Source organism: Acinonyx jubatus, chromosome E4, assembly GCF_027475565.1.
Source record: "Acinonyx jubatus isolate Ajub_Pintada_27869175 chromosome E4, VMU_Ajub_asm_v1.0, whole genome shotgun sequence".
NCBI classification, from domain to species: Eukaryota; Metazoa; Chordata; class Mammalia; order Carnivora; family Felidae; genus Acinonyx; species Acinonyx jubatus.
Genome location: NC_069395.1, coordinates 44,044,126 through 44,057,344, shown reverse-complemented (window position 1 = coordinate 44,057,344; position 13,219 = coordinate 44,044,126). Strand labels below are relative to the sequence as shown.

Below are 13,219 nucleotides of genomic sequence, written 5' to 3'. Positions count from 1 at the left end.
ATGACTTCAGAGCTTGATTCTTACAGCCGGAGGGAGGAAAAAAAAAAAAAAAAAAACCAAGACGTTCACTTAAATAGTCAGATAGTATGCTTTTATCCAGACTGGAATATGCATTCATGTATATTTTCATCTTTGGAACAGGTGGTTTGAAATGCAAATAAAGTAATAAGTGTCAGAGCCGTATCCTAGCAGTAGCTGCTTTGCAAACGTTACCATGGCACCAATTCAACAGTGTTCTTAGAGGCAGCCATACCTCAGAAAGGTCTTTCTAACTTGGGACAGCAAAGTTCAAAGGAACTACTAGGCACAAACTACGAAAGAGTCCTGAACCAATACAGGAGGTGAAGATTTACAGCACAATTGCCCTCTGAAGCCGCTTCAAACAGGGCATGGTACTTAAAAGAGAAAAGAAAGGAAACTGACTATCTTCTAGAACACCTGGAATGTGATCCAAGCCTGGAGACAAAGTGATGGTAATTATAACTGCTAACATTTGTTTTTAGCTGCTAACAGATTGTGCACAGATTGGGAAGGGCAAACTCCATTCTCCAATTACTCCAGTGCAAACTGTGCTTTACCAGCACTCACTAAACCCTAGCTGGATGAAGAGAGAGCAGATTGTCCTCATGTATGTCTCATTTATGTTAAGTTAAGGAAGGCTGTAGTCCCAGGGCCACAGTCCAGGGGCTACGCAAAACCGGAAGCAAGGATCTGGGTTCTGTAGATCTCTGCTTCTTACTGCCCGTAGATCTGCTCTAAGAGGGTAGCACGCCTTTCCCAAGCACAGCCAACGTGGGGGGAAATGGACCAGCTAGTGGGGACACAGGATGCTGGGGAGACAAGTCTTAGCCAACCTGGCCTGTGAACCAACTAAGATTCCTAAGGTAGGCCCTGGGCTGAACAGGGCCCCTGCCTGGGTAGGGGGAGAATGAAAGGGCAGATACCAAAAGATAATAATACAAGACAGTCTGTGATCAGTGGCAAACTGATGATATACACCACAAAGTCTCTTAAGAGTTCAAAGGGGGCAGGTGTTCTTTCCCATTTCCCTTCAGATGAAGGTGATCAAAGAACAGTCTCTGGTGCTCACTTTGGCAGCACATATACTAAAATGGGAATGACACAGAGAAGATTAGCATGGCCCCTGTGCAAGGATGACACCAAATTCGTGAAGCATTCCGTTAAAAGAAAGAAAGAAAGAAAGAAAGAAAGAAAGAAAGAAAGAAAGAAAGAAAGAAAGAAAGAAAGAAAGAAAAGAAAAGAAAAGAAAAGAAAAACCCTCTGAAAAATTGAAGACTTCACCAATAGAGAACCACAGTTGGTCAACACTAAAAAGCCATTTAGCAAGAATGAAACTCCAGAGCTCCCTCCATTACATATAAAGGCCACTAGTCCTCAAGATCTCCTTACAGTAATAATGCACCATTCCTGGCTAAAATGGGAGAGGGAGCAAAAAGAAAGGAGTACTTAGAAAAGCAATCAGGACTTTCCATACTGCCTTTACTTTGAAACATGCACAGACTTATGCTTCCCATAAGGGTAATTCTGGGACCATTACATATAGTTAACTCCACCCATCCCACCCACCCCCAAAACACAAAGGCAGAAAAGGACCTCTTGATACTGCTTCTATAACATCTTACCCAAATCATGCATGACTTGAAATTGTCATTTGAGTAGTAACTTGAATATCAGCTGTGCCACTGAACAGCAGACCACATCCAGGGCACCAGGAGCAAGTGAGACTTTGGGTTGGGTTTCAGCAAGGTTTAATATTCAGAGAGATATAGTCTGATGAGTAAGGCTGAAAGAGGAGGAGATCCAGGGAGAAAACAATGCTCAGGATCAAGCAGGAGATGATGTCAGGCTCCAGGTAATGGATTCATTGCCAAGGACAAAACAGGAAGAATGCAGGGCCCTGGGGAAAAGTTATGAGGTCTAGGAAGCCTCAGGGCAGGGATTCAGTTGCATCAGGAAAATATAGCACTGAGGAGGAAACTGAGGCAGATACCTGCTCTTATGGATTAAATTGACATGACAGATTAGGAGAAACCTGGAATTTGATGGGTGTGTGGTGTCCAGAATTACTGCCGATACACGCCGTTAGGATAATGGTGACATGAGTGAAGTCACATTCCATCCACAGCAGGCCTGGAGCTCCTAAAATATTTTCTGCCCGGAACAGGGTTAGCAAAGGAACTCTGTAGGCTTCAGCTGTACCAAAAGAACAGGAACGGAGGTGATATGGGTTGAAAAAGAAAGAAGTTGATCAAAGTGCTTCCATATGAAAGGCTGTAATAAGTACTTCTAAAATGACAAAATGTGTCATTTTGTTTGTTTTATAATGGTCAGTTTATCTCATTTAAATTTTCTACTTTGTCCATTTTGTTGCCTGGACAGAGAGTTAAATGTAAAAGATATATATTCTAGAAAAATATATGGGGATTTAACTCCTCTTTGATAGGGAAGTCTTTTCTAAGTACAATAGTAAAAACTAAATCTTAAGGCTAAAGATTAGACCTTATAAAAATGTAAAATTTGATATAATTAAAAATGCCACCAGCATAATTAAATGGCTCTATAAGCCAAGTGAAATACTTGCAAAAGTTATAACAGCTAATATTCTTAATACATAAAGAGTTCTTACAAATCAGTCAGGAACACCTCAAAAAAGGGGGGTTAGGAATCAAATGTATTTCACAGAAGAATAAATACTACAGACCAATAAGTGTGTGAAAAAGTGTTCAGCCTCACAACGAACTGAAAAGGTACAAATTATAACCACAAAGGGATACCGATGCTCACTTCTCAAATCGGCAAAGGAAGCGATAAATGATAAACATCACAGGGAGGGAATGAAATAAAATTGGAACACCTTCCCAAGAATCAATCTGACAAAGCTTGAGCCAATACAACTTTTAGTAATCTACACTAGAGAAAAGAAAAATACAATTTATCTACAGAAATATTCATCAAATCATTATTTATAATCATAAAAGAGGCAAACACCTGAATACTTGATTACATAGTAGCTGTGTAATAAAATACTAACTAGCCATGAATACTGTTTTTCGAAGAATTTTTAATAACACGGGGAAATGCTAATGATGTAATACTAAGTGAAAAAACAAAGTATAAACATGATTTCATTTATGTTGTGCATAACGGACACATGTAGCAAAAAGATCAGAGGGAAGAGACACGTAAACAGTTATGGGAATGTAAACTGAGACACAACAGCATGAGTTTTTATTTTTCCCTTCAAGTATCAGTATTTTAAAAAATATTCTACAAGAAATATGTAATACTTGTATAACAAAAAGGTGGGTTTTTTTAATGTTCTTAAAACTTGGTGTGCCTGGGTGGCTCAGTTGGTTCAGCATCCAACTTCAGCCCAGGTCATGATCTCATGGCTCGTGAGTTCAAGCCTCGCGTCAGGCTGTGTGCTGACAACTCAGAGTCTGAAGCCTGCTTCAGATTCTGTGTCTCCTTCTCTCTCTGCCCCTCTCCTGCTCACACTCTGTCTCTTTTCTCTCAAAAATAAGTAAATGTTAAAAAAAATTTTTTTAATGTTCTTAAAACGATACTATAATGCCCTAGGTTGCTCTTTGGGAATAAAGGTAACAGAAATTTTTGTTTAAAGGAAAAACAAAACAAAACTTAAAAGAGCTTAAGTTTTGTGGTTTAACATCCCAGAAACTATTTATTTGAAATATCCTAAAGGACCATATGTGCTTTCCAGAATGGTAAAGTTTCCAAAATGTTCTAAAAAGACCCACCCACTGGAAATACAACTCTCAGATGGCAATGAGTAAGTGTCCACGACCCAAAGAATAATCATTCCTACAAGAAGTCTCTACCATTAAGCAAAATAGACCCCATGATCCCATTCCCAAAATGATAGTTATCTCCCATTTACTGCCAATGATCTGAAGAAATAGCTGATTTTAAATGCAGGCACACTCAAAACCCATGCAGATAATTAGATAATATCATTCAGAAAAGAGACAAGAACATTATGAACAAATTGCAAAACCCTTGCTTGTTTCTTTAGACTTTCATAAATAAGAATCATCTAGATAATCCCGGGATTTGTACTACCACTACTCACAGCTCATATTTATTGAGTCCTTCATATAATAATATGATACATATGCACATAATAAAGCATTTTATATTGATTACATCATTCGGTCCTCGAGAAAACCTTAGGAGGTAGATACTACCCTTGCCCTCATTTTACAGACAAGGAAGCTGTGACTCCCAACTGTAAACAACTTGCAGAAAGTCACGAAGCTGGTAGGCGACAGAGCCCAGATTTGAAATAAGGCAGTCTGTCTCCAGAACTTGCGCTGTTAACCCATTTGCTCTATTGCCTCAGTCAGGTCAATGAAACAGATAAAGGTATAATTTTGCCTTTCTTTTTTGTTTCCTCCCCACTCCTCAAGACTCTCAATGAAGAGAGACGAATCCCGAGCTTTCTAATCTATGGATATACATCAGTACGTTCTAGAATCAAAGATTCTGTAGCTATTGCACTCTACCTCCTTTAAAGAAAAATAAGTTAATGGCTCAAAATCATAAATGGCTCAATAAGTTAACGCATTTAATGCATTAAAAATAGTAATGGCTCAATAAGTTAATGCATTTTCTTTCGTTTTGCCTGCACTGCTTTTATATATAATTTCTCTTCCTTGTTTAGGGTTGCAGCTAGAAGACAATAAAACTAGCAATGGAGCCCTTATATGAAGAATACCTAGCAAATCATGGAACAATTGTAAAACCTTATTACTGGCTAAGCTTCTCTCTAGATTGCTCTAACTGTCCCTACCATATTCGGACAGGAGAAGAAGCAAGGGTTCCCTATTCAGAATTTTATCAGATTTTTGGATTCCCTTATGGGCCAGCATATCCTCAAACAAAGCACCTCACGTTTTATGAACTAAAAACTTCCTCTGGAAGCCTGGTGCAAAAGGGCCACGCTAGCAGTTGCACCGGGAATAACACCCATCCAGAATCAATGTTATTTGAGATGAATGGTTATCTTGACTCAGCCATACGCAATAATAACGCCATCAGGCATATCATTCTGTACTCCGGCAACTCCCCTTGTAATGAAGCCGACCACTGCTGCATCAGCAAAATGTACAATTTCTTAATAATGTATCCAGATGTTACTCTTAGCATTTACTTTTCTCAGCTCTATCACACTGAGCCTGAATTTCCTGCCTCGGCCTGGAACCGCGAAGCTCTCCGGAGCCTGGCCAGTTTATGGCCACAGGTAATTCTGAGCCCAATAAGTGGTAGCATTTGGCATTCTCTCCTCAACAACTTTGTCAGTGGTGTCTCAGGATCAACTGTTTTCCAGCCCATTTTAACTGGGAGAGCACAGGCTGACAGGCACAATGCATATGAAATCAATGCCATAACAGGAGTGAGGCCGTATTTCACTGATGTTCTTCCCCAGACAAAAGAGAATCAGATCATAAAAGCTCAGGCAGCTTTAGACAGCTATCTCTTAAACAATGTCTTTCCTGGACAGTCTTTTCAAGTGGCTAATGGACAACCTCAACCCAATCTGACCCCAGACCTCAGGGTTCCTGTCGTTTTTGTGCTGGTGCCTTTCAGAGACCTACCACCGATCCACGTGGGTCAAAACCCACATAAACCCAGGAATGTCGTAAGGCACTTGAATATGCCTCAAATGTCATTCCAGGAAACCAAGGACCTCAGAAGACCTCCCCTTGGAATGCCAGTAGAGAGAGTGGAAATCATGGAGAAGTTAGCAAGTACCAAAGAGGCAGATGAAAAGAAGAAGAAGAAGAAAGGAAAAAAATAAAATCTGTATTTCTACCACATGAGACCAACTACCAGAGGCCTTATTAGATAGCAAACAAAAATCTGGAGACTTTCTCTCTTAGGTCTGATCCAAGATCGGAGATAAACTGATACTCTAAAAGCAAAACCTGCATTATTTACCAGCTCAACTATTATAAAGCTACACTACTTTTAACATAATCCAAAATGTTTCCATAAGCAACTTGATCTATTTTGAAAGTGACGGTATCAAAATGGAGCCATTAGTACCTTGCTGATATTCTGGTGTGGAAAAGGAAATGTCATCATTCTAGTCTACCCACATCATCTTTCCCCCAAAAAGAAAAGCCCATGGACTAAATAGCTTCCTAAACTGGTTTCGGTATAAAAATTTACCGTAAAAGTGGAAAACAGCCTGAAGCTACTGACATTAAGTACTGTCTGCATGAGTAAACCAGTGATTTTCCATTAACTGTTAATCATGGATAGAAGACTTTAGGCAGCCCTTTTTTGTTTTTTTCCTAAAATGGTTCTAAAGAGTTTTGCGTCGGGGGGAAAAGTTCTTTTGCTAATTGATTATATATAGCAACAAAAATTGATTTTTGAAACCTAGTCACCTGCTCAATGTGATATTTCCCAGCTCAGACCTCTTCCTCCAGAGCAGATGACAGAGGCAGGATGATACATGACAATCAGCAAAGGCTCCTTCCATCATACACCATATAAAATCCATGCTGCCCTTCCCGGCTATCAAGGCTCCTTCTCTGCCTTCAGTTGCCTTGTCTCATCAGCAAGAATGTAAGTTCTGACAGGTTAAGCACTGTCTCTCTCGGCTCTTTGGTTTTCCCTTAGAATCTAGCCAAGTATTCATGCAAAATGTGGGTAGCAAGACTGTGAATCTATATCTCAGTAACATTACCAATCATTGCTTCCCAACATTCCTTACCCATTCCAGTTAAGAGCTTGCTTAACCATCCTGCAATGGACATCTTGTTTTTATTAGTATCCATTCTCCCTTCTTCTGATATAGCTCCCCAATGCATAATTTGTTTCTTTTACTTCCCTTCTTTCTGAACCTTTCTTTTTCACCGGTGTATATCTATATATAAGATTCTCTTAAAATCTTGTTCAAAACACACTTCTAGGAAGTGCTCCTTGACTAACCATCTGAGCATGTACATTAAAGTATTTTGTGTTTAATTAATTCACATTTTCTGCCTCACTTTCCTCTTAGAAATACATAAAGATGCATTATGAGAAAAAAATGTATATCCATTTGTAAATTGCTACTCAATTTTTTCTTAATGTATGTAAAAAGTAATGTTAAGCTATAAGATAGTTTTGCCATTAACAGGGAGAGGGACAAAACATAAGAGACTCTTAAATATGGAGAACAAACAGAGGGTTACTGGGGGGGTTGTGGGAGGGGGGATGGGCTAAATGGGTAAGGGGCTCCTGAAATCATTGTTGCACTATATGCTAACTAATTTGGATGTAAATTAAAAAAATAAAATTTTTAAAAATGTGAAAAAACAGAGATAGTTTTGCCATTAGAAAAAGCTTAAAGGACACGTAGGAGGAGGAGGAGAAGGAGGCAAAGAAAGAAAAATATTTAGAATAGAGATTTCTATTGTGATTAAAATAAACATGACTAAATTTTTTAAAAAGAATATTCTAATGTTGATGTGAAAATTTTTATATTATAATTGGAATATAATAATGTAATTATTATTTTAAAAGGTACTATTGAAGTTTATTATTAGATCATGAAATCACATGTCTACAATTTGGGATGTAGAGTTAAAAAAAAAAAAAAGACCAACATGACAAATTCAGCATCTCTATCCACATGGGCAACTGAGGGGTGTGGGCACCAGCTCTGAAGCCTCTTGCCAGGCTGGCTGATGAGGCCCTACAGCAGTTGGGAAGGACCTGCCCACCCTATAGGTTTCTTAAACACATACATACATACATACATACATATAAGTAGTTGCCATGAAATCTACCTACAAAGTGGTCAAAAAGACACAATCAGGCTACAAAGGATTCACTTAAAGGCATAGCCTAAAATCTGTGATGAATTTGTATTTCAAATGCAAACCTGGATTTCAATGGTATATAACAAGGGGAGAAATGTTGCCTGAACTATAGGAAATAAAAGTGCCTTTTGGCAGTTAAATTTTTGTACTAGTTAGAGAAGTCTGGTGCTAGGAAGAATGTTACTGACAGGTCACAAGTCTCGGCCAATATAGTCAAGCCTTAGACGCGAGACTGTTAAGAGAGCACAAAGACACATGGCCCTTGGCAAGTAGTCTCTATTTCCCCACTAATAAAACAAGAGATATAGACTAGCTCATATTTAAGGTTCCTTTCAGCCCTATCTGCCCTAAGATGGCTTGTCTTAAAACAATAGTTCCATGGAGTAAGCTTCTACAATCAGTGATTACACTTCTTGCTCACCACACAATGGGTTCTTGATCATGCCAGGCTGGCCCAGGGATTTAGGGAAGAGTAAAAGTTGGAATGTTCCACCTCTCTTCAGCGAACTGGCAATAAGGATAGTGAAGAATTGCCACTTCTGCCACACATATGGAAATTCCAATAAAGAAAATGCAAGCCAGGGGTGCCTGGGTGGCTCTGTCAGTTGAGCGGTTAAGCATCCAATTTCGGCTCAGGTCATGATCTCACAGCTTGTGAGTATGAGCCCCACATCGGGCTCTGTGCTGACAGCTCAGAGCCTAGAGCATGCTTCAGATTCTCTCTCTCTCTCTCTCTCTCTCTCTCTGCACCTCCCCTGGCTGTGCTCTCTCTCTCTCTCTCTCTCTCTCTCAAAAATAAATTGTAAAAAAAAATTTTTAATTAAAAAAAAATTCAAGTCAACAAATTAAAGCAGCTAGTGATGTGGTGATCTAAAAGAGGCAGGGGGTATATCCCAAGAAATTGATGAGGGGAACATTACCTTTATGAATCTATCATGATGCAGGATTTGACTCTCAGTTTTGTAGGCTCAGCTACCCATTTAGTCAAGACAGAGAATGGATCTATTAACCAGGGCAAGACCTGGATTAATAAAGCTCCCAAGATTGACACGTAAAAATAGAAAGCTAATGTACTGATTTCCAGTGAGACTTACAACTGGATATGCAACCAGATAATTCAAGCTGTCTAGCCTATACAGCCTCTCCATTCAGAGAAGTTCCTGGGAAGCCAAATTATAATCAGAAGGTTGCTTTGTGGATTAGAGGACATCAGTATTCAAATCAAATGTTTAATGCTATCATACTCTGCTTACCAGGGAGACCATCCCTGAAATGGTGGGATCTGCACAATAGCACCTGACCCCTGGACAGTGTTTAAGGGGGCCAAGACTGTAAGAGACAACATAAACTTCTATAACCAACTCCTGTCATGACTAGTATCGATTCTCTATAGATGTTCATGTTTTATCAAGCTATAACCTAATCCTGCTGACCTGGGAGCAAATCCCTTCTCTTTGAACTGCTGTTACATATCTTTTTTGATTCATAGTGCAGGAAATCCAAAAAGTTTAGCTCAAAGAATATCATGCTATTCATCTTATTTACAAAGGTTTTAAGGAAAGCTACATGGTAACTTATACTAATTAAAAATAATATTAGTAGTACCTGACATTTAGTGAGAACTATATGTCAAGCACTTTTCTAAACAGTTACACATATTAACTCACTTAATCCTCCCAGTAATCCTATGAGGTAGGAATTATTATAACATCTATTCTCAAATAAGGAAATTGTGGCACAGAGAGCTCACACAGTAAAGGCTGAGCTGATATGAAACCCAGGAGCTCTAGCTCTAGAATCCCCTGTTCTTAATCACTATGCTCTCATGGCTCTCAAAATAGTAACAATATGGACTCACTACAACACCTGGGAAAATCAATATCCATTTTTACCAACACTGCAGTCTTTCTATAGTTCTGCTCAGACTATTGTTATCAATAGGCATCCTTTAGACTATGGGCGCTAGGGAGGCTGGGTGGGCTAGGCTGAAGAATTTAAGTAACCCTGGATCCCAGAGGTTTGGCTTTAAACTCTCCCCAACCCCCACTCCTTGTTACCCATGACCTGATACCAAACAGAAGGCCTGGATCACCTTACCTTGATGTCCTTGACTCTAAGGGATGTGCCAAATCATAGACCTGAGGCAATGGAACACTGCTTCCTTAGTCTATCTAGTTAATTAAGTGGAATTGGTGCCTTAAAACATTAAAAGAGAATTAGATGATCCAGCAACTCCACTTCTGAGAATATAACCAAAAGAATTAAAAATGGGGTCTCAAGGGGCACCTGGGTGGCTCGGTCGGTTAAGTGTCCGACTTCGGCTCAGGTCGTCATCTCACAGTTCCCGAATTCAAGCCCTGCATAGGGCTCTGTGCTGACAGTTCAGAGCCTGGAGCCTGCTTCACATTCTGTGTCTCCTCTCTCTGCTCCTTCCCCATTCACACACACACTCTCTCTCTCTCTTGAAAATAAATAAGATGTTAAAAAAAACTTTTTTTAAACGGGGTCTCAAATAGATGTTTGTATACCCACATTCATAGCACATTATTCATAAGAGCTATAAGTAATCCAAGTGTCTGTCAATAGATGAATGGGTAAAGAAAATGTGGAATATACATATAATGGAATGCTATTCCACCTTAAAAAGGAACGACATTCTGACATGTTACAATTGCAAACTGAGGAAATCAAACTAAGTGAAATAAGCCAGTCACAAAAAAACAAATACTGCATGATTCCACTAATATGAGGTACCTAGAGCTGTCAAATTTAGACAAAGAGAATATAAAATGGACCTCATCAGGGGCTGGGGGTGGTGGAGAATAGGGAGTTATTGTTTAATGGGTACAGAGTCTTAGCTCTTTTCTGTAAGATAAAAAAAAAAGAAAAAAAAAGGTCTGGATATGGATAGTAGTGATGGTTGTACAATAATAGGAATGTAATTAACAGTGCTTAAAGGTACACTTAAAATAGTTAAGATAGTAAATATTATGTTATGTATATTTTGCTATAATTTTTTAAAAATTAAGTGGAATTATTAATCGACACCTACTGATCTCTTCATTTACTAAAAAAAAGAAGTGACATCTTTTGTGATAGACTAAATATTAGGTAACAGGCTCTATGTCTAGCCTCAAAATACTGACATTAGGTGGGGGTAGCTCACAGAAATATGTGAAAAACAAATATCTTTTTAAAAAATCATTACAGGGGCGCCTGGGTGGCGCAGTCGGTTAAGCGTCCGACTTCAGCCAGGTCACGATCTCGCGGTCCGTGAGTTCAAGCCCCACGTTGGGCTCTGGGCTGATGACTCAGAGCCTGGAGCCTGTTTCCGATTCTGTGTCTCCCTCTCTCTCTGCCCCTCCCCCGTTCATGCTCTGTCTCTCTGTCCCAAAAATAAATAAACGTTGAAAAAAAAAATCATTACAATAACAAGATTTTTTAAGTTCACGGTTTACACTTCATTTCAGGCTATTGAAAAGTTATGTGTGGGTTTATTTGGACCCTCATAGTTATATATCCTTATTTTTAGCACAAAGGTAAGCAGTATAGTTGGGAATAATGAGAAAGACTTACTGAAAGCAGAGACTGGTGCTTAAAAGCACAAGCTTTGGAATGTGACACACCTAATTACCATTACCAGTCTGCTACTTGCTAGTTGAGTATCATTGGCTGAGTTACATAACCTTTCTTAGCCTTAGTTTCCTCATCCATAAAATGGAAACACTAATTCCTAGGCCCTAAAGCTACTCTGAGGATTAAATAATGTAAATAAAGAGACTGTTTACCAAGTCTAACACAAAATAAACACTCATCAAGCAGTTGTTATTATTAATAACATTTTAATAGAATAAAAGTAGACAGAAAAAATAGGAATTGTGGGATCTTTCAAATGCTATCAAAACTATAAATTTTATGGGGTGCCTGGGTGGCTCAGTTGGTTAAGCATCCAACCTTGGCTCGGGTCATGATCTCACTGTTTGTGGGTTCCAGCCCCACGTTGGGCTCTCTGCTGTCAGCACAAAGCCCACTTCCGAACCTCAGTAACCCCCTCTCTCTGCCCCTCCCCCACTCACACGCTCTCTCAAAAATAAACATTTAAAAAAGAAAAACGATAGTTTCTATTTTCTATAAGAAATAAAGATACGGGGCACCTGGGTGGCTCAGTCAGTTAAGCCTCCAGCTTCGGCTCAGGTCATTATCAGGTCATTATTATCGTGGGTTCAAGCCCCGCACTGGGATCGGTGCTGACAGTTCAGAGCCTGGAGTCTGCTTAAGATTCCGTGTCTCCTTCTCTCTCTGTCTTTCCCCTGCTTGTGTTCTCTCTATCTCAAAAATAAATAAACATTAAAAAGAAAAAAAGAAGTAAAGATATACTACTAGCATTTGTAACGATCAGGTTGGGGAAAGGAAAAAATTCTGATTTTAATATTTTGCTTAAAGCAACAAGAGAAGAAATAAGTCGATGGTCATGAAAGATATGAAAATAATTGTAAGAAAATATTTTATGCAACTTTTTGCCAATAAGTTGGTAATCTAGATGAAATGCACGATTATGAAAATATGAATTCTAAAATTGAGTCAAAAAGAAAAAGAAAACCAGTCAATAACCACAGAAGATAGATGATGAAAGATCTAACTCTAAAAATATAACCAAGTCCAGACAATTTTGCAAGCACATATTGTAACTTTCAGCGAAAAAACAGCACAGTAATTTCCTACAGTTGCACTTCTCCAACTTCTCCAGAGCATAAAAAAGAAGGTGAAAATCTTCTCAATTCATCTACAAAGCTAGACTAATCCTAATATCAAAATTGAGGGGGCCCTGAGTGGCTCAGTTGGTTAAGCATCGGACTCTTGATTTCGGCTCAGGTCATGATCTCATGGTCCTGGGATCAAGGCCCCAGGCTGAACTCTGCACTTAAGTACTTAAGGTTCTCTACCCACTGTCCCTTCCCTGTTTGCACATGCACGTGCACTTACTCTCTCTCAAAAAAAAAAAAAAAATTAAATAGACATAGCACAAAGAAATACTATGGGCCCATATCACTTATACATACTGATTCTGAAATCATGTAAACAAAATATAAACTAATCAAATCTAGCAAGTAATTAAAATAGTAATCAGAATTTATTCTGGAAATGTGGAAATGGTTCAGTGCGAAAAAATATATAAATATAATTAATTACATTTCTAAATTAAAAGATATAAAATAATATGCTTTTCTCATTAGACCTCTCAAAAAAAGCATTTGATCATTTCAACAGTCATTCCTAAATATCATAAAACAATAGGAAATAAAACTGGTAAAATACCAACGCCATTTCCAATAAAATTGAAACAAAGAGGAGATGCCTATTAT

At 38.7% G+C, this 13,219-nt stretch overlaps 2 protein-coding genes and 1 non-coding gene across 4 annotated transcripts in view; 2 read left to right on the top strand and 1 right to left on the bottom strand.

The window, feature by feature from the left end:
• The window catches only part of RGL1 (ral guanine nucleotide dissociation stimulator like 1), a 255,922-nt gene that overhangs the window by 238,414 nt on the left and 4,289 nt on the right, over positions 1 to 13,219 (bottom strand). The window lies entirely within an intron of this gene.
• Positions 224 to 7,330, top strand: APOBEC4 (apolipoprotein B mRNA editing enzyme catalytic polypeptide like 4). The gene is made up of 2 exons (XM_015073309.3): positions 224 to 473; positions 4,703 to 7,330. The coding sequence occupies exon 2, from the start codon at positions 4,733 to 4,735 to the stop codon at positions 5,837 to 5,839; it is 1,107 nt and encodes a 368-aa protein (XP_014928795.1). The 5' UTR covers positions 224 to 473; positions 4,703 to 4,732; the 3' UTR covers positions 5,840 to 7,330.
• On the top strand, positions 1,083 to 1,188 carry LOC113604011 (U6 spliceosomal RNA). Its single transcript, XR_003425827.1, has one exon. It is a non-coding gene; the product is annotated as a U6 spliceosomal RNA (small nuclear RNA).